General features: G+C 40.5%; 2 protein-coding genes across 5 annotated transcripts in view; one reads left to right on the top strand and one right to left on the bottom strand.

The window, feature by feature from the left end:
• LOC139387165 (E3 ubiquitin-protein ligase mib1-like) overlaps positions 1 to 21,783 on the bottom strand; it is a 104,738-nt gene extending 82,955 nt beyond the window's left edge. For all 4 annotated transcript variants that reach the window (XM_071133213.1, XM_071133214.1, XM_071133215.1 and 1 more), the window contains exons 1-7: positions 20,745 to 21,783; positions 19,779 to 19,950; positions 11,122 to 11,251; positions 4,991 to 5,095; positions 1,126 to 1,192; positions 446 to 650; positions 42 to 228 (exon numbers count right to left, since the gene is read on the bottom strand). In XM_071133213.1, the coding sequence (XP_070989314.1) occupies positions 42 to 228; positions 446 to 650; positions 1,126 to 1,192; positions 4,991 to 5,095; positions 11,122 to 11,251; positions 19,779 to 19,950; positions 20,745 to 20,973 (1,095 nt within the window). In that variant the 5' untranslated portion in view covers positions 20,974 to 21,783. The remainder of the gene's footprint in view (positions 1 to 41; positions 229 to 445; positions 651 to 1,125; positions 1,193 to 4,990; positions 5,096 to 11,121; positions 11,252 to 19,778; positions 19,951 to 20,744) is intronic.
• The window catches only part of LOC139387167 (ubiquitin carboxyl-terminal hydrolase 14-like), a 237,162-nt gene continuing 218,594 nt past the window's right edge, over positions 6,534 to 25,101 (top strand). The window contains exon 1 of the mRNA XM_071133218.1: positions 6,534 to 6,544. The gene's annotated coding sequence lies outside the window, so the exon portion shown is untranslated. The remainder of the gene's footprint in view (positions 6,545 to 25,101) is intronic.

The raw sequence follows: 25,101 nt of genomic DNA, 5'->3' as shown, positions 1-25,101 counted from the left end.
CAGGCAGCATGGCCTCAGCCCACTCCCCATGCGTGTCTTACAGGCAGCATGGCCTCAGCCCACTCCCCATGGCCTCTCTGCAGCAGCTTGATACGGTCGATGTCGTAGCAGATCTGGACCAGGTCTCCCACCAGGAACTGGGAGCTGCCTCCCTCTGCCCCCGCCGCAACACCTTCCCCACTACGCACCACGTTGGCCTTGGTCAGCACTGCAGGGTTGAATGTCCACCTGGACACACACACACACACTTTGAGGTGGCACCTACATCATCGAAATTACAGTGTCATAAATATCTTTCATTAGGACAAATAGGTTAAGTCCATGTCCCATTCTTGTTTTGACAGAAGTTGTTGTGTTATGACAGGACTGTGCTTGTGTACTGGTCTTAATTTTTTTATTGAACCTTAATTTAACTAGGCCTGAATTAAGACCTGATAGAGCTTACCTGTTCCCACTGGGGTACTGCACCACAATGTCGTGGTCCTCATCGATGCCACACACGGTACCGGTGGTGGTGAGAGTCTCGAACATACCGTCTGTCCAGCCTCCGTGGCCGTGCTGTAGGGACTGGACTATTTCCAGGTCCAGGTCGATGTTGACCAGGTCTCCGATCTGCAAACCGCCTGGGTTTCTGTTGCCATTCTGCTCACCTGCGGGGAGAGTGCAGGTGGAATACATACTGGTTACAGATTCTTATTTATTTACTTTATTTCACCTTTATTTATGTAGGTTAGTCTCACTAAGATAAAACAGGGTGGACAAATCAGATCACGGATAGTCTTTTTTGATTACTTGTATTAAACTTGACGAGTTAATTTGGTTGCTGCAGTGCTGCTAAACAAAACCCAGGTATCACTGGCCAGGAATATCTGAGAGAAGACACGATCCTTGAGATTGCGGAAATGCTGTGCCAGTGTGGCCTGTGACTGCACCCGGGCTGTCTCCATGCAGCCTGATATTGCCTGTATTGGTGTGATGATGCCACCCAGTGGACACTACGAGTAACAGCAGGCAGGCAGAGACGTGCTCCTGATGCCCTTGGACTCAACTGCAGAACACTGTGCTGGGGAAGTATTGGTGCAATAATTACGGCGTAGTGCCATGGATCACAAGTACTGTACTCACCGAGAACAGGGCAGTGGTCTCTGTAGAAAGAGCCTCCTTTGGCATCCTGGACACATTTCAAATCCGACTGAAAGGGAGAGACAGGGAAAAAAGCATCAGCTAATGATCTACTTAATTCAATCTATTAGAAGTACAGTAGATTAACAACGACGTAAGAGTAAATTCACACTGCAGTGACATTGTGTTAAAGTTAGGGCGGGGTGGCAACAATGGCATTACCTTAAGGACTCTGGCTCAGCAGGGAAGGAACAGCATCATATCATTTGAAATGACAGATGCGGATGGGCATCCACAGTCAGACAGAGGGCAGCCATGTTGACTAAAAGGCATACTGCTTCTCTGACAGAGCAGGGTTCACTAACAGTGGTTGCGCCCCCAAATTGGACCCTATTCCCTACATAATGCCCTACTTTTGGTCATTGTAGCGTACCATAAGTGCATCATAAAGGGAATAGGGTGCAATTTGGGATATTGGCTTTTAGATGTCATTTTGTACAAAACAGATGTGTAAAAAGCAAAGGAAAAAAGAAAACATATTGAGGAAAGGAAAGTCAAGAGACCAGACGGTGGCCTTTTGGTGCTACAGTCAAAGTCGGAAGGTTACATACACCTTAACAAAATACATTTAAACTCAGTTTTTCACAAGTCCTGACATTTAATCCTTTAATTCCCTGTTTTAGGTCAGTTAGGATCACCACAGGATCACCACAAAAATGTGAAATGTAAGAATAATAGTAGAGAGAATGATTTATTTTATCACATTCCCAGTGGGTCAGAGTACATGCACTCAATTAGTATTTGGTAGCATTGCCATTAAATTGTTTAACTTGGGTCAAACATTTCAGATAGCCTTCCACAAGCTCCCCATAATAAGTTGGGTGAATTTTGGCCCATTCCTCCTGACAGAGCTTGTGTAACTGTCAGGTTTGTAGGCCTCCTCGTGCGCTCACGCTTTTTCAGTTCTGCCAACACATTTTCCATAGGATTCAGGTCAGGGCTTTGTGATGGCCACTCCAATACCTTGACTTTGTTGTCCTTAAGCCATTTTGTCACAACTTTGGAAATATGCTTGGGGTCATTGTCCACTTGGACCAAGCATTAACTTCCTGACTGATATATTGAAGCAACATCTCAAGACATCTACAGTGCCTTGCGAAAGTATTCGGCCCCCTTGAACTTTTCGACCTTTTGCCACATTTCAGGCTTCAAACATAAAGATATAAAACTGTATTTTTTTGTGAAGAATCAACAACAAGTGGGACACAATCATGAAGTGGAACGACATTTATTGGATATTTCAAACTTTTTTAACAAATCAAAAACTGAAAAATTGGGCGTGCAAAATTATTCAGCCCCCTTAAGTTAATACTTTGTATTACTTTGTAATACTTTTTCCCCACGGTTTTGGAGCAGTGGCTTCTTCCTTGCTGAGCGGCCTTTCAGGTTATGTCGATATAGGACTCGTTTTACTGTGGATATATATATACACTTTTGTACCTGTTTCCTCCAGCATCTTCACAAGGTCCTTTGCTGTTGTTCTGGGATAATTTGCACTTTTCCCAACAAAGTACGTTCATCTCTAGGAGACCGAACGCGTCTCCTTCCCGAGCGGAATGACGGCTGCGTTTTCGCCTGGTGTTCATACTTCCGTACTATTGTTTGTACATATGAACGTGGTACCTTCACGTGTTTGAAAATTGCTCCCAAGGATGAACCAGACTTGTGGAGGTCTACAATTTTTTTTCTGAAGTCTTGGCTGATTTATTTAGATTTTCCCATGATGTCAAGCAAAGAGGCATAGTTTGAAGGTAGGCCTTGAAATACATCCACAGGTACACCTCCAATTGACTCAAATGATGTCAATTAGCCTATCAGAAGCTTCTAAAGCCATGACATAATTTTCTGGAAGTAGCGTCCCACCTGGCCAACATCCAGTGAGATTGCAGAGCGCCAAATTCAAATACAGAAATGCTCATTATAAAAATTCAGAAAACAAAACTTATTTTACATAGGTTTAAAGATTAAGCATACCTAGCCCAGAACGTAGCCCAGTTGACAAATTATTACAAACAGTAACCAGCCAAGTAGAAGCATTACAAAACTCAGAAATAGAGATAAAATGAATCCCTTACCTTTGATGATCTTCATATGGTGGCACTCAGAAGACATTCATTTACGCAATAAATGTTCCTTTTGTTCGATAAAGTCTCTTTATATCCAAAAACCTTTTTGTTTGCGCGTTTTCTTCAGTAATCCACGGGCTCAAACGCAGTCAAAACAGGCAGACAAACGATGTTTATATTCAATCCTCAGGTTGTTTTTAGCCTAAATGATCTATAGTATTTCAACCGGACAATAACGTTGTCAATATAAAAGGTAAACAAGAAATGCACTCTCTCTGGACTGCGCATGAAAAAGCTCTGTGACATGTCAGGGTCCACTCATTCAGACTGGCCTTACTCCCTCATTTATAAGAATACTAGCCTGAAACAATTTCTAAATACTGTTGACGTCTAGTGGAAGGCATAGGAACTGCAAATTGAGTCCTAAGTCAATGGATACTGAAATGGCATTGAATAGAAAACTACAAAACCCACAAAAAAAATACTTCCTGAATGGATCTCTCAGGTTTTCACCTGCCAAATCAGTGCTGTTATACTCACAGACACTATTTTAACAGTTTTGGAAACTTGAGAGTTTTCTATCCAAATCTACCAGTTATATGCATATCATATATTCTGGGCCTGAGTAGCAGACCGTTTAATTTGGGCATGCTTTTCATCCAAAATTCAAAATGCTGCTACCTACCCTAGAGAGGTTAATGATCTTCTTCTGTTGGCACTCCAAAACGTCCCAGTTACATCATAAATGGTCCTTTTGTTTGATAATGTCCTTCTTTATATCCATAAAGAGGTTAAAGGCACAGTCAACTTAGTGACCCACTGGAATTGTGATAGTGAATTATAAGTGAAATAATCTGTCTGTAAACAATTGTTGGAAAATTACTAGTCATGCACAAAGTAGATGTCCTAACCGACTTGCCAAAACTATAATTTGTTAACAAGAAATGTGTGGAGTGGTTGAAAAACGAGTTTATGACTCCAAACTAAGTGTACGTAAACTTCCGACTTCAACTGTATTTGAATCAAACTACCCAGTAAAAAAAAGTGAAAATACATTGATACTGTGCACAAAAATGCAGTGTCTTTCACCATGTCCACAGTACTTGTTTGTAGTCTTTGATTCTCAATAATAATATTAAGCGTGTTTGAATTTTTTTTTACAAAGCGTACAAAGTAACAGATTACATAACACACAGGTTGGCCAATGACCAGGACATCAATATATACCGTATAACAGATGGATTTGGTCAGTTTGCCACAGAGGCTGTGGTTTTTCATTATTTTTGGGGGAGCAGCATATATAATCCATGCTTTACTTAATCCAGAAGCAGATGTCGTCTACCTCAACCCCTCAATCCTACCAGACATATTAAAATAACAAAGGACAAATCTGTTACATAAACCAGCTCTCCGATTGTCAGCGTTCATAAAAAAGCAGGAGTGTTCTCCACCAATCAGCACATTGCCTGTCATTTGTAGCTCTTTGGGACCTTAAGACTCCTCCTCCTCCCCCTGAAGCTGACCTCTGTGATCACCCTCTTCCACATAAAGAAAGAAGGGACCAGATTGCTTTTCTCATGTAGATTCCCTCCCTCCTTCCAGCTGCCTGCCACAATGGGGCTCTGGCTACTGGCTGGCTGCGTGGCTCTCCACTACAAAGGCCTGGCAGCACAAGAAAGACCCCCAGCTCAGTGGTCAAACAAAGAACACCTGATATTTTGTGTGTGTGTTGCTTTACTCACCATCCCCTCGAAGCCCACTCTGTAGAGGTTCTTGGCCCCATTGTCCCAGAGGACGTAGGCTGCACTGTGGGGGCTGGCTGCACTCCAGTCCTGGATCTCTGTCACCTGGGGAGGAGGAAGTAAAGAAGAGGAGAGATGAATAGTCGAGGAGTTAGCCAAGGCATTCCCATCTAAGAATAATTCTAAAGGCATGCCTCTTGGTTAACAATCTGTTGGCTATAATGTGAAATGTATTCTGTGTGTTTCTGGCACATCAACAAATAATGTCACAAATATCATGATATGTCATTTAATAATATGGCCATGGGACTATTTACATTGACACCACATTCGTTTTTACACTGCTGCTACTTGCGGTTTATTATCTAAGCAAAGTCATTTTACCCCTACCTACATGTAAATGACCTTGATTAACCTGTACCCCTGCACACTGACTCGGTAGAGGTACCCTCTGTATAAAGCTTCAATGATATTTTAATATTTATTTTTTAAATTATTTATACACACACATATATATATATATATATATATATATATATATATATATTTTACCACCCCTGTGACCTAGTGTTGTAATCAGAGTTTCTATATATGTAAATTGGTAGTTTATTGAGTAAGGCTTTAGAAACAAAAACAGAATAAGGAAGTGACCGGTGTGTTTTTAGCGAGGCCCAACCAACTTTATGATAAAGGTTGCAGTGGTGAATGTCAAAACTGTCAGATTATATCAAATGAAGTGTGCTATGACAAATTGCATCCAAGGGCTTCAAAACACTGTTAGCTGCATTCATGTATATAATATCACCATAATCTATAACAGGAATAAATGTACACTGAATTATCTGTAATCTACTATTTAATGAAAGGCAAGACCTATTCCTATAGAAAAAGCCCAACTTAATTCTTAATTTCTTGACGAACTCGTCAACATACTTTTAAAAAGATATCTGGGCATCTGGATTGACGAAAAGCTATTTAGAGGCGTGACACGGTCAATGGATGGACCATCTAACGTACTTATGCACAAATCATCAGTTACATTATTTGGAAAAAAACATGTACTTGGTTTTACCAGCATTTAGTAACAATTTCAGGTCATCCAAGGCTTCCTGCAAGGTAGTAAAAGCAGATTGAAGAGTCAGAGCCTGAGCTGCCGTAGGGGCAGTAGCATATTGAGTAAGGAACTTCATCTGTACGCAGATGACAGTTACAGTTTTGAACAGATAGACCAATGCTATTAATATAAATAGTGAAAAGAACTGGACCAAGAACCGAACCCTGTGGGACACCTTTTGTTATTTCTAGAAGGAGGAGGCCAAAACACTCCAGCAACAAATAAATGCCTCTTTTGGCTCATGGTCACATCTACAACCAGGATTTCACAATTATGGAGCATAGTGATATTAAGAGCACATGGATTTCACAGAGTTCAAGTCAAAAGTTTGGACAAACCTAATCATTCAAGGTCCCCCCCCCCCTATTTTCTCCATTGTATAATAACAGTGAAGACATCAAACTATGAAATAACACATATGGAATCATGTAGCAACCAAAGAAAGTGTTGCTCGAGTGTATAGGCCTCCTACTCCTTTAGTTGATTAAGTACCTTTAGCTACTGTAATATTTCTCCATAAAAAAAATGCCAAAAAATGCTTTTCTGCAAAAACTCTTTCTCAAGCAAGACTGTCTGGGTGGGAAACGGAAAACTAGCTGTTATTGGCAAGGAGGTTTGGAATTGGTTTATTAACCTTTCTAGGGCAGGGGTTCCGCCTCGACAACATTCCGCTGAAAAGGCAGCGTGCGAAATTCAAAATAATTTTATTGAAATATTTAACTTTCACACATTAACAAGTCCAATTCAGCAAATGAAAGATAAACATCTTGTTAATGTACCCATCGTGTCCGATTTAAAAAATGCTTTACAGCGAAAGCACAACATATGATTATGTTAGGTCATAGCCAAGTCAAAAAAACACAGCCATTTTTCCAGCCAAAGATAGTCACAAAAAGCAGAAATATAGATAAAATTAATCACTAACCTTTGATGATCTTCATCAGATGACACTCATAGGACATGTTACACAATATATATGTGTAACATGTATGTATATTTTGTTCGATAATGTGCATATTTATGCAAAAATCTCAGTTTACAGTGATGCGTTACGTGCAGTAATATTTTGATTCCAAAACATCCGGTGATATTGCAGAAATAGTCATAATAAACATTGATAAAAGATACAACTGTTAGTCACAGAATTAAAGATGGACTTCTCAATGCAACCGCTGTGTCAGATTTTAAAAAAACTTTACGGAAACAGCATAATCTGAGAACGGCGTTCAGAACCCAAAACAGCCAGAGGAATATCCGCCATTTTGGAGTCAACAAAGTTAGAAACAACACCATAAATATTAACTTAACTCTGATGATCTTCATCAGAAGGCACTCCCAGGAATCCCAGTTCGACAATAAATGACTGATTTGTTCCATAAAGTCCATAATTTATGTCCAAATAGCCACTAGTTGTTAGCGTGTTCAGCCCAGTAATCCATCTTCATGAGGCGCAGGCACTTCGTCCAGACAAAAACTCGAAAAGTTCTGTTACAGTCCTTTAGAAACATGTCAAACGATGTATGGAATTAATCTTTGGGATATTTTTAAACATAAAACATCAGTAATGTTCCAACCGGATAATTCCTTTGTCTGAAGAAAAAGCACTGGAACGAGAGGTAACTGTCGGGAGCGTGCGTCATGAGACCAAGGCTCTCTGGCAGACCACTGACTCAGAGGTCTCATGAGCCCCTCCTTTATAGTAGAATCCTCATTTAAGTTTCTGAAGTTTCTTTATCCATATCTCAATGTGTAGGTAGGCCAAGCTTTGAAAAACTACAAACCTCAGATGTCCCACTTCCTGGTTGGATTTTTCTCAGGTTTTCGCTTGCCATATGAGTTCTGTTATACTCACAGACATCATTCAAACCGTTTCAGAAACTTCAGAGTGTTTTCTATGCAATACTAATAATAATATGCATATATTAGCATCTGGAACAGAGTAGGAGGCAGTTCACTCTGGGCACGCTATTCATCCAAAGTGAAAATGCTGCCCCCTATCCCAAAAAGGTTAACCAATTTATAGATTGAAAATACTATCAGCAACTATCAGAAAATAACACTGATCAAATGTATTCCACATTTTTACAGTGTTCATTTCATCAGCTGTTTTACAATATGATTCAAAACACAGAAAAAACTATTTTAGTGCACTGGACATTTAAATAAAACAGCAAATGAACCCTTTAAAAAAGGGATGCACAATGTATGGGAGAACATATTGGAATCAGACGATATAAGCTAAAATCGCCAACAACGGAATATTGGCCGATGTCTAGTTTAACGCCAATATACAAAACTGAGTCAAAGCTGACGTGCAAAACCTGTATAACGTAAGTACCCGACGGCACTTAAAATGTTGCACCATACATCCAACACAGCATTCCTAAACTAGCCCACAATGTCTGCTGTGTGGATTGAGCAGTCATTTGAAAGAGTAAGAACATTTCAGCAAGACAACTTAAAGGCGAAGTCCATTAAAGCCAAGATAATCGAATTCATGACCCTTGACAATCAACCGTTCTCTGTCGTGGGTGATGTTGGCTTTCGCCGACTGGTCGAGCACCGGTACACACTACCAAGTGTGCTATTTTTCAGATGTTGCCCTACCGGAGTTACACAGTAATGGCGTCACTGCTATTAGCTTCATGACATACATACTACAGAACGCCGTTTGGGACTTTGTGTGTCAAGAAAGATACAGTAGCACTGTCAAAGCTGTACAAAAAAGTCTGAAAACAAGCAAACACCTGCCACGAACGATGTGTTTACAATACCGCATTGGTAATAAAGCATAATTTGATCGACCGCAACTTCTGGGGTAGCTAGCTTTAGCATGGTACCTAGCTAGCACCAATACAACCAGCCTGAAAACAATGACCAGAACAACCTGAAGTAATTTTAATTATTTTTAGCAATGATTTAGGAATCCTTTTGAGTAAGTATTAGTTAGGTTGCCACTTGTTGTTCGCCTATTGAAATTGAACTTCAGTTCATGAAAATAAATAGCTAGCCAGCTACTTAAACCTGTTGCCCAAAGCTAACATTATAAGCAGCCAGCTAACTTCATCTGGCTAGTGAACGGTGTTCCATAGAAATCCTGGTTGAGAATGAAACAACAAATGGACAACGAAACAGCACAGCAAGCGAGTGAAAGAAATAGGTTTTGATTATGTTTTACTGGTAATGGGGACATACGTAAATGCCAGCAAAATAACTTTTTGGTCAGTGTGGTGTGTGTAACCGTTATTTAACTAGGCAAGTCAGTTAAGAACAAAATCTTATTTACAATGACGGCCCGGACGACGCTGGGCCAGTTGTGCATCGCACTATGGGACTCCCAATCACGACCGCATGTGATACAGCCTGGATTCGAAATAGGGACTGTAGCGACGCCTCTTGCACTGAGATGCAGTGCCTTAGACCGGAGCATCCATGTGTGTGTTAACTATTTAACTGTACTAGAATGCTTAAAAAGGTCACTAAAATTGTAAATATCGGTTATCGGTATCAGGTTTTTGTTGGCAACTAAAATATCGGATATCGGCCTCACCCAAAAATGTCATATCGGTGCATCACTACTTTAAAATGTTGTATGGGGAATCTTAAATTGAATACTGGGGTCTAGAACAGAGTAAAGCTACTAGAGCTTTATAGAGCTGTTCCTTTTATAAAGGGATTCTAAACATGCCAAACAAATTCAACCTCTTGAGATGTATTCTGTGGTGAGGAAATCTGCATGTCTGTTCCCAAATATACTAACGTAGAGGTTGGGGACGGACTGGGATGGAACCAAGAGAACAGTGATGCCATTTCTCTTTAGAACAAAGGAACTTTTCCAACTCATAGGCTGGTCCCCACATTCTCCACACTTAATTCTCACCCATAAATGCCGGCATGCACACAAATGTTTATCACCTTCTTGGACCCAATGATGAAATCAGAAAATCATCATTCCCATATTCTAAGCTCTAGAACTCAGCTGACTCTAGTAATGAATGGTGTGGCTGTTGAACAAGTTGAGATTAAATTACTTTGTACTACCTTAGATTGCAAACTGTCATGGTCAAACCATATAGATTCAATGGTTGTAAAGACGGGCAGAGGTCTGTCCGTAATAAAGAGATGTGCTTTTTTGACACGCCACTCCACAAAGCAAGTCCTGCACACTCTAGTTGTCTTATCTTGATAATTTTCTTGCCATGTGGTCAAGTGCTGCTAATAAAGAGAGTTAAGCTGCAGCTGGCACAGAACAGAGCTGCACGTCTTGCTCTACATTGTAATCAGAGGGCTAATATAAATACCCATGCATGCAAGTCTCTCTTCGCTAAGAGTTGGAGAGACTGTTTCTTATAAAAAAGTAGTGATGCAGTCAATGTGTTGAAAATTCCAAATTGTTTGCGAAGTCAAATGACGCACAGCTGACACACACTTACCCCACCAGGAGTCTTTTCACAGTCCATAAATCCAGAACAAATTCACGCAAGGGTACATTATTAAATAGAGCCATAATTGCTTGTAACTCCCATCTCACATTGCTCAAATGATCAGGAAACCTGGTTTCTAACATCAGATACAGCAATACATACAGTATGTATTGATATTTAGGCTCAGTGCCATTTTTAAATATATGTAGTTCTGTCCTTGAGCTGTTCTTGTCTATTACTGATCATTAATGTTCTGTATTATGTCATGTTTCATGTTCTGTGTGCACCACAGGAAGAGTAGCTGTGGCTTACCCAACAGCTAATGGGGAACCTAATTAAATCCCAAATAGACATAGTAATACATTTCATATTTGATGAGAAGCCTGTGTCATCTACAACAGGCAGCTAAATTTAGCAAAAATCTTATTGGCGGTCCAACAAGAACACAGATTTCCATCTTAAATTGCAAAACATTTCCCTTCAGCATGCCCTACTGAACAAGGTACAGGGTCATGATTAAATGGTCACACCGTAGCAAATTATATATAGATCTTTTTTTTGACATGTTATATGTGTTGCAACAGAACGAGTACCTTTCCTCTCCTTCCGTTGCCTCCATCCTGATCTTCCCACTGCCAGTCCACTCCTCTCACCACCCGGCCACCGGTGAAGATGCCTCGGGCTGTGATCTTCTTCGACTTACGGCGAGACTCCAACAGGACTCTGTCAAAAAAGACACATGCACATCTACGTTTATTTTACGGACTTAGTGGGTGAATAATAGTAGTTGTCATTTTATGGATGTGAAGGTTGGAAATATATAACCAATACTGGATAAAGTTGGCCATTTCTTTTTTGTGGTATTGAAAGACCTACGAGCAAATCATGCAGTTGATGTGTTAGTCAATCTATATCAGTCATTGAAATGTTCATTCACTGTTATTAGCCAAAAATAAATGTTGACATGCCATTTTAGACATTTTCAAGAACTGGACTAGGGATACACGATACATCGGTAAACATATCAGAATCGGCCTAGTTTAATGCCGATGTGCAAAATCTATATAACGTAGGTACATGACGTAATGATGCCACGTAAAATGTTGTGCTATACGTCCAACACAGCATTCCTAACCTAGCCCACAATGTCTGCTGTGTGGATCGAGCAGTCATTTGAAAGAGTAACAACATTTCAGCAAGACAACCTAAAGCCAAGATAATGGAATTTCATGACCCTTGACAATCAACCGTTTTCTGTCGTGGGTGATGTTGGCTTTCGCCGACTGGTCGAGCACCGCCAGGTTGCCACTTGTTGTTCACCTATTGAAATTGAACTTCAGTTCATGAAAATAAATAGCTAGCCAGCTACTTAACCCTGTTGCCCAGAGCTAACGTTATATCAGCAGGCAGCTAGCTTCATCTGGCTAGTGAGGCTTGACCACACCGGGTTATGTGTTGTGAAGCTAGCCACAATAAGGATTAGGCACAATAGTGGAATTTGAGGTTTGCCTTCAAAATAAGTGTGTTATTGACAGTGATGCAAATGAATACAAATAGTAGAATTATGCCATACTTTAAATTTGAAGGCTAACAGCAAAGTCCACTATTGTGGCTAATCCTTAGTGACTAGTTTCACATAGATGGGTCCGACCACCATTAATCAAAATAAGAACTGTCTTCTTAATTAGCATTATTTTAGATGACACTTAGCTATATAGTTAGATTGCTAACTATAGCTACTGAAACAGATCTCGTTTTGCTGTTTTTGGGGAAGAACATTTTTTTGCATCCATGAGCTAGAAAGCTTATTTTTATGACCAGCACTGTAAGTGCGCAAGACAACTTTACCAGCATCATAGCATGAATCGTTGTGACATATGAAATACGAGTGATAGTGTAATCAATGTTTAATAACAAAAAATTATGAACGGTTAAATTATTGTGACGTACAGTCATATTCAGGTCCTGACTGATCAACAAACGTATTTGACACGTCAAATAGTGTTATTTGACACTATATTATTTGACACAGAAAGACCCAAACGGCATTCCATAGCAAAGACCCAGACGACGTTCCATAGAAATCCTGGTTGAGAATGAAACGACTGAACAAATGATCAATGAAACAGCACAGAAAGTAAGTGAAAGAAATAAGTTTTGATTATGTTTTACTGGTAATGGGGACATACGTAAATGCCAACAAAATAGCTTTTTGGTCAGTGGTGTGTGTTTGTGTGTAACCTTTATTTAACTAGGCAAGTCAGTTAAGAAAAAAAATCTTATTTACAATGAAGGCCTACCACGGCCTAACCCTGCATCACTACTGTGAACCTTTGGTCAATAACGATAGCTTGGTAGAATATTTCAACAACCTGTGTCAACAACCTCAAATCAAAACACTCCTCAACTCCATCTCTTTTGATGAAGAAGTTGAGCTGCTAACTGAATTTCAGAGGAGCCTCTAAACGAGCATGGCCCTCACTACATAGTCGTCGCCAAACTCACTGGCTCCAGGTCATCTATAAGTCTATGCTAGGTAAATCCCCGCCTTATCTCAGCTCACTGGTCACCATAGCAACACCCACCCTTAGCACGCGGTTCAGCAGGTATATTTCACTGGTCATCCCCAAAGGCAACACCTCCTTTGGCCGCCTTTCCTTCCAGTTCTCTGCTGCCAATGACTGGAACGAATTGCAAAAATCACTGAAGCTGGAGACTATATCTCCCTCACTAACTTTAAGCATCAGCTGTCAGAGCAGCTTATCGATTGTTTACAGCCAATCTGTAAATAGCACCCCGAACTACCTCATCCCCATATTGTTACTTATCCTCTTGCTCTTTTGCACCCCAGTATCTCTACTTACACATCATCATCTGCACATCTATCACTCCAGTGTTAATGCTAAATTGTAATTATTTCGCCTCTATGGTCCATTTATTGCCTTACCTCCTTACTTCATTTGCACACACTGTACATAGATTTTTCTACTGTGTTATTGACTGTACGTTTCTTTATGTGTAACTCTGTGTTGTTGTTTTTGTCGCATTGCTTTGCTTTATCTTGGCCAGGTCACAGTTGTAAATGCGAACTTATTCTCAACTGGCCTACCTGGTTAAATTAAAGGCGAAATAAAAAAATATATATATAGTTTAAAAAATAACTCTACAGGCCATTGCCAGCACAACAATTGGGTACTCTGAAATAGGGCTGTGACAGTAATTGAATAACCCTGTAACTGACATTTATGGATTAAGACCGCATTGAAAATAAAATCATTGTAAAAAACCCTGATTAAATGGGCCTTGTTTTGCTAACTTCTGTCTACATCTCTTCTTTCCAACGGTCGCAGCTAATCCGGTACAGGTGCAGGGGGTGTAGAAGCACTCGTCTATAGGCTATGCACGTTTTCATTGCTTGCTAGTAAATAAATTATTTTAAAACAGGTTGGATGTGTCTGACCTCATTAATTATTCACCAGCCATCGACAAGGTTCTTCTGGCTCCGATGAAAAATGTGTCAAATGAACAACGAGCCAATTCTATCCAACCCGCCATGGTATAATTTGATAAAATATTTTCTTCATTTATAGACTAAAATCAGCACTGACAAATAGTATATGGACATGTTGCTTGTATTTGTTTCTATTTTAATGATTGTCAATTTCATATTAGCTGTCTCTCTCCCCATCAATTCATTATCTTGTAGCCTACTTTCAGAAAGCCTAAGGAAGGCCTAGGTTTTTGTAAGGACAAATAGTCTTGTGTCTGACACAATGTACAAAACATTAAGGACACCAGCTCTTTCCATGGTGGCCCGACCAGGTGAAATCACCGATTAAATCCACAATTGAGACATGGATTGGGTTCCATTCAGGGGGTAAATGGGGTATGGTAGTCCGTGCCAGGCGCATCGGTTTGTGTCAAGATCTGCAAAGCTGCTGGGTTTTTCACGCTCAACAGTTTCCCGTGTGTATCAAGAATGGTGCAACTCAATATTAGGAAGGTGTTCTTAATGTTCTGTACACTCAATGTATGCTGGTGGCCTTGATTGACAGGTCCTTTTACAGGGGTGAGCAGGTATGAGTTCGCTGATTCTCTCTACAGGCCGATAAAACCATTCAGAATGTTTCTTAAAGTAGCCTGTCTGGATGATCTCTAATTAGAATTTAACGCTCATGTCATGATTTAATCTTGTAAAAGGCCTATTTTCAGTAAAGGCCCTATCTCACCAAGTCCGTTATTTTTCATCTGAATAATTCGTCCGAAAAATAAATAAATACGAACACGTCTTGTTTATGACGCCGTTCAAACCAATTGTGAAATATCGTCCAGCCACAATCCGTAAATGGTTCATTTGACCAAAGTTTAACAATTTAAAGGCAATGCTACCAAATACTAATTGAGTGTATGTAAACATCTGACCCACTGGGAATGTGATGAAAATAAATAAAAGCTGAAATAATTCATTTTCTCTACTATTATTCTGACATTTCACATTCTTAAAATAAAGTGGGGATCCTACCTAACCTAAGACGGGGGATTTTTACTAGGATTAAATGTCAGGAATTGTGAAAAACAGTTTAAATGAATTTGGCTACGGTGTATGTGAACTTCAGACTTCAACTGTATACCCAATTATTTGTGTCAAACGTCATCTGTGCCAAATTCCACCAGGTAAACGTGTCTGGTCTTCTTTGACCTGAATATCACCAGCACTTCAAAATAATAAATAGGCTGTGGCTCCTTGTCTCATATGGGGGTCTAAGGACGCTTGTCTACTTGGTCAAGCAGGTGTCCTCATACATTACATAACCAAAAGTATGACGACACCTGCTCGTCGAACATCCAACTCTATATGGTCCCCCCTTTCCTGCTATAAAAGCCTCCACTCTTCTAGGAAGGCTCTCCACTAGAAGTTGGAACCTTACTGCGGGGACTTGCTTCCATTCAGCCCCAAGAGCATTAGTGAGGTTGGGCACTGATGTTGAGGGATTAGGCCTGGCTCGCAGTTGGCATTCCAATTCATCCCAAAGGGTGTTCGATGGGGTTGAGGTCAGGGCTCTGTGCAGGCCAGTCAAGTTCTTCCACACCGATCTCGACAAACCATTTCTGTATGGACCTCGCTTTGTGCACTGTGGTATTGTCATGCTGGAACAGGAAAGAGCCTTCCCCAAACTGTTGCCACAAAGTTGGAAGCACAGAATCGTCTAGAATGTTATTGTATGTTGTAGCATTAAGAATTCCCTTCACTGAAACTAAGTGGCCTATACCGAACCATGAAAAACAGCCCCAGACCATTATTCCTCTTCCACCAAACTTTACATTTGGCACTATGCAGTCGGGGCAGGCAGCGTTCTCCTGGCATCCGCCAAACCCAGATTCGTCCATCAAACTGCCAGATGGTGAAGCGTGATTCATCACTCCAGAGAACGCATTTCCACTACTCCAGAGTCAAATGGCGGCGAGCTTTACACCACTCCAGCCGACGCTAGACATTGCGCATGATGATCTTAGGCTTGTGTGCGGCTGCTCAGCCGTGGAAACCCATTTCATAAAGCTCCCGATGAACAGTTTGTTGCTTCCAGAGACAATTTGGAACTCTATTGTGAGTGTTGCAACCGAGGACAGGCGATCTTTACATGCTTCAACACTCAGCGGTCCCATTCTGTTAGCTTGTGTGGCCTACCACTTGGCGGCTGAGCCGTTGTTGCTCCTAGACATTTCCACTTCACAACAACAGCACGCACAGTTGACCGGGGCAGCTCTAGCAGGGCAGAAATGAGTGGAACTGACTTGGAAAGATGGCATCCTATCCTATTGTTTGTTCCATAGCACTGCCATTACTTGACCGACGACGCATGCATCCATGCTTCTTTACTGGTAATTGGTCAAGAGAGAGGCCAAAGCCTCATGGCAGTGGTCTAACTAACCACAGTAGAGCCCTAGAGGCTAGACAACTAGACAGAGCAGCTGGACACTGTAGGCCTAACCAATGTAAACAGACTGCTGTCTTGGGGACACTCCCCCACATAGTCAGTGAAATAATCTAATGTGGCATAACAAAACACCATGCCTTCAGTTCAGAGCAGTGTCTGAGGGAGGACAGGGACCCCCCTGCTGCCTTTGTTTGCAGTCATGAAATAACTGTCTCAGGGGAACTGAGGTCATATGTACTTGAAAAGGTGCCAGCTGTTGCGCCATGCGTTTTGTTTGTCCCTTTGAATCTCACAAAGGGCTTGAAGCGGATGGAGTGACTGCTTTAGCAAGCAAACATATTGTTTGCAATATAGGGCTGTCCCCAACACACAAAAAAATCTTTGTAGAGCGAAAGTCATTTGTTCTTTCGACCAATCAATTGGTCAACATTTTTAAACATGTATTATTCCATTTTTTTCCATATGTCTTTTCATGTTTTAATAAAATCAACTATATACATTGAGCTTCTGATGCTTTAAGCTTACGGTTTGATGAAAGAAACAAATGCCTCAAGGGAGCCAGAGATCTCGATAACCAGAAGAAGAAAACCTGACAACCATTTCCCTCTCTCTCCTGCTGGCTTTTGCAGATTCTGCCTCGGCAACCTTTCTCATGTGGAATGCCAATTTATCTTACCATTTCTACCAATTTGCGTGCCAGTTAGGGTTTTCATATGCACATTTTTGTGGAACTGTTTAATTTAATTTAGAATAACGTTTTCATATCTCAAATTCATTGTCATGTGGGTAATCCAAATTCTATCCAAATCTGAAATGAGACAAACCTAAAAAAGTATATTGCCAACTATGTAAAAATAGCCTACAGAAAGCAAACAAATACAAAACATTACAGCCTGCAGGTAGAAAATATCCTGATAAAAATAAATATCTTATAAATCATATTGGCTATGCATGGCCTGTCTGCAAGGAACTTGAAACATTGTATCAACTATTAACTTAGTTGCTAGCGAACTTGCAACATTGTATTAAATATTCTGGTCCCTGAAAGTTTCCTGTGCCAGTGAGCTCAGTACAAACAGCTGTAGGCTATTTACGCAAGGGATAAGAAGCAGCGCTTGACTTGGGCAGGAGCTCACCGGAGCTGAGTACCAGAAACTCAAAATGTTATATTCCTCTTATAGAGTATTAACTCAAGTATTGTGGAGCTCTTGCACCTAAATATAAAACAGTACCAGCACCCAAAATAAGTACCGGAACCTATTTCACTCCAAGTCAAGCACTGATGAGAAGTAACCAGGTAGGCCTATTTTATGACATTTCCACTGGATCAGAGAATTACATTTTTCCCTTTCAAGTGGTTATCAAACGGGAGAGAGCTGGAAAGATGTTTTCAAATACATTGATGAACTCTTGTAATTCTCAATGGATGTAAAAACAGACTGTTTGCTTGCTGTTTGAGGTGAAGAAAAATGTATTTTGAGAAGCTCCACAGATCATTAGTGGTTGTGCGTTAAGCCAATAAGAAATATTATCAGATCCCCAAATGGGCACAATTATATGCCTACATTTGTGCGCAGGCCAGGTAGCCTATAAGCCTACTTCTATGCGTACTTACTCAACATTGACAGGAGCACTCCAAATAAAAGACAATGACTAAATAGTCAACTTGTAAATGGAATGAAATAAACCAAAATGTGTTATTCACAAGTGTAGCATAGGTTGTGCGCACTGCAAACAATCTGTCCACTCTGACAATGAGAACAGTAAGACTGGAATAATAATATTGAATGCATTAACAGAAATTACCGTAACCAAAGTAACAAACATAGATTAGAAATTATAGGCATTAACAGTAAATGTAGTACTTGTGATATATGGGGAATTGATATACACTAACAATTTACACAATGAAGTTATGAAACAATGAATGTGCACACATTGGCACGAGGGAGAGTATTCTGGAGATAGAAGTGCATTATGTATGTGGGCGCATGGTCAATCTGATGTCTGCATTTGCCATGCAGCATTTACAGTGATTCGGCCTCAGCAGAAATCAAGAGATTCATACTTCTTGCGCTTCGCTGAGCAGTGCTGTTGTGAAGGAAGTTGTCAAGGAACCCCCACCTACCTTCAACAAATCATGTCAATGCGGAGCTATACAGAGCCCTCCACATTGTTAAAACATTTGGGAGGTGCATGGCGATGCAGTGCGGAGCTCGATTTGGCTTCTGGAGACTCCGCAATTGCATCACACCCTCCATATGGAGCCTCGGACCACATTTCTCGGATCAAGCCTAAATTGGCTTTTAGTCTAGGCCTCTGCAATGGATTAGTTCACCGAGATGGCCACATATACATGTGTTGTTAATGCTCGACTAAAACAAAATCTTGGTCAACCAACCGCCTATGACCAAACAATCGACCAGTCGACTAATTGGGGTCAGCCCTAACGCAATAAGATGTCTTGGTTGCACTCTGCAGGTTGTTTCAGTCAGTTGGTTAATTTTTAAAACCTCTTACATGTAACTTATTCTCAGCACCTTTTATTATTATTTCAAACTATTACATTCCTTTCCCATCATAACATTCTCAAGATAGGTTGGTTGTTTTGATTTTTCAATTGTGCTTGGTCTTTCACTTGTAAATCTTCAACGGAAGCAGAAAAAAACAGACATGGCCAGTAACATGGGATTGGCTGAGGCCCCAACAACATCACTGCTTCTGAAAGAGAGGCTGAGCAGTCGCCTGGCAACAAAGAGCCAGGATCGGTTGCCACATGTTGAGTCTGCCTATCAGGCTGGGCTCAGGAATTACAACTCAAATATCACAGAGAGACAGCCAGGTAGAAACAGAAAACAGAAGGTAGAGTAAAATTGGTGGTTCCTCAACATAACCAACCAAAGGATGTAGATAGGAACTGCTATCATTAAACTCATCACTAAACCATAGATTTTGTCATAGAGGTGGGGCTTAGTTGACGAAGCACCCCTACGCATAGGGCTTGTGTTCCATGTTACCTTTGTTGCGGTCATACTGTGAAGATAATCAGAGGTGCATTCATTACATATTGCAATGGAAGTCGTTTACCGTTTAAAAACCAAACGGAAGCAAACAGCAAACGGAATGAAACATGGAGGGACTCACATTTTTGTTGCAAAATGTTTTCTGTTTTGAGTAAACTCTTGGTTGCAAAACATTTTACAACTGAATCTGTATAAGGAATACACCCCAGATCTCACAACGCGTAATGTGACTGCATTAAAGAGGTCCTGGAATGCAACCATTGGCTTCACGGGGCCGTGGACAGTACTCACCTCTCGCTACCAGGGGTAGTGATCCTGTAGAAGCGATGTCGCAGGTGGTGCTTGTCTCCATGGTAACAGGTGGTGCAGAGGTCATAGTTGTTGCATTCAGCACACTTCCAGCGGATCCCGATGATAGGCTGCTGACGACAGGTGTCGCACATGGTGCCATCATGCTTGATACCTGAGAGGGAGTGTTAATAAGGCAGTTAGAAAATGGTAATAGGACCCGAGGCTCAACTTGCCATCTTCATACCATCATTCACAAACTCTAAATCAAATCAAAGTATATTTGTCACGTGCGCCGAATTCACCTTACAGTGAAATGTTTACTTACAGGCTCTAACCAATAGTGCAAAAAAGGTGTTAGGTGAACAATAGGTAATGCACAGAACAAAAATATAAACATGTAAAGTGTTGGTCTCATGTTTCATGAGCTGAAATAAAAGATTCAAAGAATGTTCCTTCTCCCAAATTTTGGGCACAAATTTGTTAACATCTCTGTTAGTGAGCATTTCTCCTTTGCCAAGACAATCCATCCACCTGACAGGTTTGGCATATCAAGAAACTGATTAAACAGCATGATCATTACACAGGTGCATCTTGTGCTGGGGATACAAAGTGATTAAATAAGATCCACAGATTAGGGCCTAATTAATATATTTCAATTGACTGATTTCCTTATATGAACTGTATTAACTAACAGTCTGTAATTCAGTAAAATCTTTGAAATTGTTGGATATTGCATTTATATTTTTGTTCAGTAAAAAAGTGGACATGTCACATGATCTGTATGGAGTTCAGTTTACCCTGTTAGGCTCTTCCATGTCGCTAACGCTTGGTGCATTGCAATACTTGAAATGCGGTTGCGAAATAACTGTGTAGCGTACACATCAATACTCAAATGCATAAGCTAAATGTAACACGAAAACAGGAAACAAGATGTTTAGGATCGCAGTACCAGAAGGCAAACATTACCTGTGGGAGCACTATCAAATATCCTCACGTCGTATGCACCAGAGCACCGGTAGTTGGCTGCAGTCCCGTTATCCCAGACAACAACCACTTCTTCCGGACTTTCAAAACTCCTGACGGTGCCTACATGTCCCTCTCCACCATCCTGTTTTCCCCATTTCCAATCGGGTCCGCGGATCACTCTTGCACCAACTCCTTCCATCATCACACGGTTATTCCTGCCGGTAGTCATTTGCGAAAAGGTCTCGCAAATTGCCAGCTAGCAGAATATGCTAGATTGCTAACTAACGTTAACTGTGTTCGGCAGGATAATTTTGCGATGCAAAATCGGTCTGTTGTCCAGAAGAACACAATTCAGCAATATCTTGTTAGTTTGCAAGTAGCACGCCGAACTGTGGCTAGCCTGCTTACTGTAACATTCAAAAACAAGATAGCAGAAACACCCTAGCGACAAAGGTGTTAGTCAAATTTATCGTAATGTGAATGTTATTCGTTAAGTTAACCAACTAAAAACAACAACAACTCAGTGAACTGGGAAGCAAAGCCAAGATAGCCCAAATGCTAGCTAGCGAGTTAACGTTAGCTGACAAAGTAAGCTGTTGAATGGCACGCACTTTCCACTCCACAAGCTGTTCTGTAACGTTGTGGAAATAACTGATACGTCTCAGTATCCCCTTTAAGTTGTTTTTCGTCCCAAGACCACAAGAAAGTGTCACCCCAAGAGCTTGTAAAGTAGCCACATCGTCACGAAATTGTAGACCTTTGTTAGCTGCTAGCTAACGTTAGCGCTTGTGCCTCCGCAAGAATGCCACCTCCACAACTTAAGTAACACATTAGCCAGGTAGTGTAGCTTAGTCCTTTTTTTGTTGGAATAATTGTTTCCTGCTACGTTTATTGTCATATGTATTTGATTGTTCTCCTCAAATGTATTTATTTTGTAAAATGGCTTGCAGAAGTACACTCAGAATAAAAGCGTCGCCATTATTGTAAATCATCAAGCAGACGGAGGTGGACCAGCGGTCAATGAAGATATTTGGAAAATGAGGGTTTGGCTAGCTCGTAGCGTCATTTGACAAATAAAGCACTAAGGCGAGGCTAAACAAAATGTTTTAAATGCAAAATGACTGGTTTTATAAGTAATTTGTTTCTTGAATTGAATACCTATAATTCCTTGCGAAATTAACTTTTTGCCAAATTTTGTTGCACTTTTTGAAACAGCATAGGCCTGGCCAAAAGACTGCACAGGTGATGTTGGTTTCAAGCACCGATTTTCACAGGGTTTTGGGTCAACAGTTTACTATGATAATTCAAATATAATGTCTTCCCAACCTGCTCCCATATGCAAACACCAAATCTAGGGGACCACATTTAAAATAGATACCCAAATGCGGTTTTCAAACATTTAAAATAGCTACACACACACAAATCCCCTCCTGTTCATGGTAAAGTACAAACATTTTAAGGGCCGGAGAGCAAACAAAGTTTGTACCGACAGAAATATAATTTAATTATAGAATATGCATAAAATTGGAGCGTCTGCCTAGTGTCTCAATAACATTATTAATACCCTCAAATACCAAGTGAGGCATACCTCATTTAGAAATAGGCCATGGCATCATTACTGTCAATCGCGAATGATAATTCTAAAGATTTAGCCAGTGAAATGTCCGAACCTCGTCTGTCTGCATGGGAATCATTTGATCTCCATCAGTTTCATGTGAATATGCATTTAGATGTTATTGAATTACTGTTTCGTGAGCCAGTTAGAGCAGATAGTGTCAACAATCTATATAGCCTCCCTGTATTTTTGTTTCAATCAAAGTACATTCTGCCTAATGGCGTGCGCGGTGAGTTTTTTAAAAACTATTCAGATAGCCATCTCATAAGAAATTAGGTTGTTCTTTTTGGTGCAACAGTAACGTTTTATTATGATATTATATTTGGTTATTTTATGTAGAATACCAATTAATCATTATGTGATCTTCCAGGACATCGATTCAGCTTTTATCTAACTTGACAAGACAAGCACCATTGTGAGAAGAGTCGGAGTGACGCTGCACTGAACGAGCAATTATAGCGTACACAACTATTTTGTTTTGCGCAACATTTGGCGATGCAGAAACGAGATATCACATATGTGGCTGTTTTATGAAAATCGGGGAATATTTGGCCAAGGAAACATTTCTGGTTGGTCTCAGGGGATGAATGAGTGTACACCAGTTAGGATAGGATACTTTTAAAACGGAATTTAGTGAAGTAACAGCAAACACGTTGAATGAGCAACTAATGAACATGGAGAGCATCACAAATTTGACGAAATTATGTAATATCTTTCAGTCGAATATAATATGGATATTTACTTACTTTAGGAGCTCTTTGACAGATGCACGCTTTTGTAAATATACTGAACATGCAATTTCAAATCGTTTACTGAGTTACAATTCATATAAGGAAATCAGCCAATTGAAATTAACTCAGTAGGCTCTAATCTATGAATTTCACATAACTGGGAATACAGATATGCATCTGTTGGTCACAGATACCTTTAAAAAAGTTAGGAGCGTGGGTCAGAAAACCAGTCAGTATCTGGTGTGACCACCATTTGCCTCATGCAGAACCACACATTTCCTTCGCATAGAGTTGATCAGTCTGTTGATTGTGGCCTATGGAAAGTTGTCCCACTCCTCTTCATTGGCTGTGCGAAGTTGCTAGATATTGGCTGGAACTGGAACACACCAATACACGTCGATCCAGAGCATCCCAAACATGGTCAATAGGTGACATGTCTGGTGAGTATGCAGGCCATGGAGGAACTAGGACATTTTTAGCTTCCAGGAATTGTGTACAGATCCTTGTGACATGGGGCTGTGCATTATCATGCTGAAACATGATGTGATGGTGGCGGATAAATGGCATGACAATGGCCTCAGGATCTCATCACGGTATCTCTGTGCATTCAAATAGCCATTGATAAAATGCAATTGTGTTTGTTGTTCATAACTTATGACTGCCCATACTATAACCCACCCGCCACCATGGGACGCTCTCTTCACAACGTTGACATCAGCAAACCGCTCGCCCACACAATGTCCTACATGTGGTCTGCGGTTGTGAGGCCGGTTGGACATGCTACCAAATTCTCTAAAACGATGTTGGAGGTGGCTTATGGTAGAGAAATGGACATTCAATTCTCTGGCAACAGCTCTGGTGGACATTCCTGCAGTCAGCATGCCAATTGCACACTCCCTCAAAACTTGAGACATTGTGTTGTGTGACAAAACTACACATTTTAGAGAGGGTGTTTATTGTCCCCAGCATAAGCTGCACCTGTGTAATGATCATGCTGTCTTGATATGCCACACATGTCATGTCACAGTTGTGGACATGTTCTACATTGTAGAATAATAATGAAGACATCACAACTATGAAAGAACAAATATGGACTCATTTAGTAACTTAAAAAGTGTTAAATAAATGAAAATATATAATGTTTATCCTTTCAAGCTGTTGTTTTAAATCCTTAAACCCAGACTTGGACCACACACCATCTCCACCGAAGCGAAATAGTGATTGCTTTGCAAACCACTTCTGACTTGTTGTGTAATATTTATGTCCGATGAGCATCGATAATTTTATCTATAATGTATACATTCATATGATATTGTCGACATGATTTATAATGATGACTGCTAGCTAAGATTTTGAAAGTATGATGTTGACATGATAAGTCCAATTTTTATTTGACCTCTAGGCAAGTCAGTTAAGAACAAATTCTTATTTTCAATGACGGCCTAGGAACAGTGGGTCATCGGACATAACCGATGAACGACAGATTTGTACCTTGTCAGCTCGGGGATTTGAACTTGCAACCTTCCGGTTACTAGTCCAACGCTCTAACCACTAGGCTACCCTGCCGCCCCAATCACAGCTACAGTAGATATAATGTGAGATTTTACATCATTTTTGCTGTGGCAAATGATATTGAGCCTTCTTCTAATGTAAATCTATGGCTACATTGTAACGGGCAATTATTAAAAGGTGCCATAAAGGTTATTATGATGGAGGATATCGCTGGCGCTTTTGCGCATCAAACCGGCCCTGTAGAGTCTGCGGTGACATAGTGTCCCCATGAGTGACAGAACACTGAGACAATCACTGCACAACTAGAGAACATTACCAACGCCTGTGCTCTGTATTTTCCGCTGGCTGCCCCTCCACCACAGAAAGCATTGAGCTAGGCTGAAACACCTTCATTGTGGAGAAAGAACGAGACCATGTTTGTATGTGGATTTATTCTCTAAAAAAATGTGTTTTTACATTGTTTACAAACTGATATGTGACACAAATAACATGCAAAACA

This window comes from Oncorhynchus clarkii, chromosome 28 (assembly GCF_045791955.1).
Source record: "Oncorhynchus clarkii lewisi isolate Uvic-CL-2024 chromosome 28, UVic_Ocla_1.0, whole genome shotgun sequence".
Classification (NCBI taxonomy): domain Eukaryota; kingdom Metazoa; phylum Chordata; class Actinopteri; order Salmoniformes; family Salmonidae; genus Oncorhynchus; species Oncorhynchus clarkii.
Note: the sequence above shows the minus strand (reverse complement) of the source record. Positions and strands in the feature narration are given on the sequence as shown.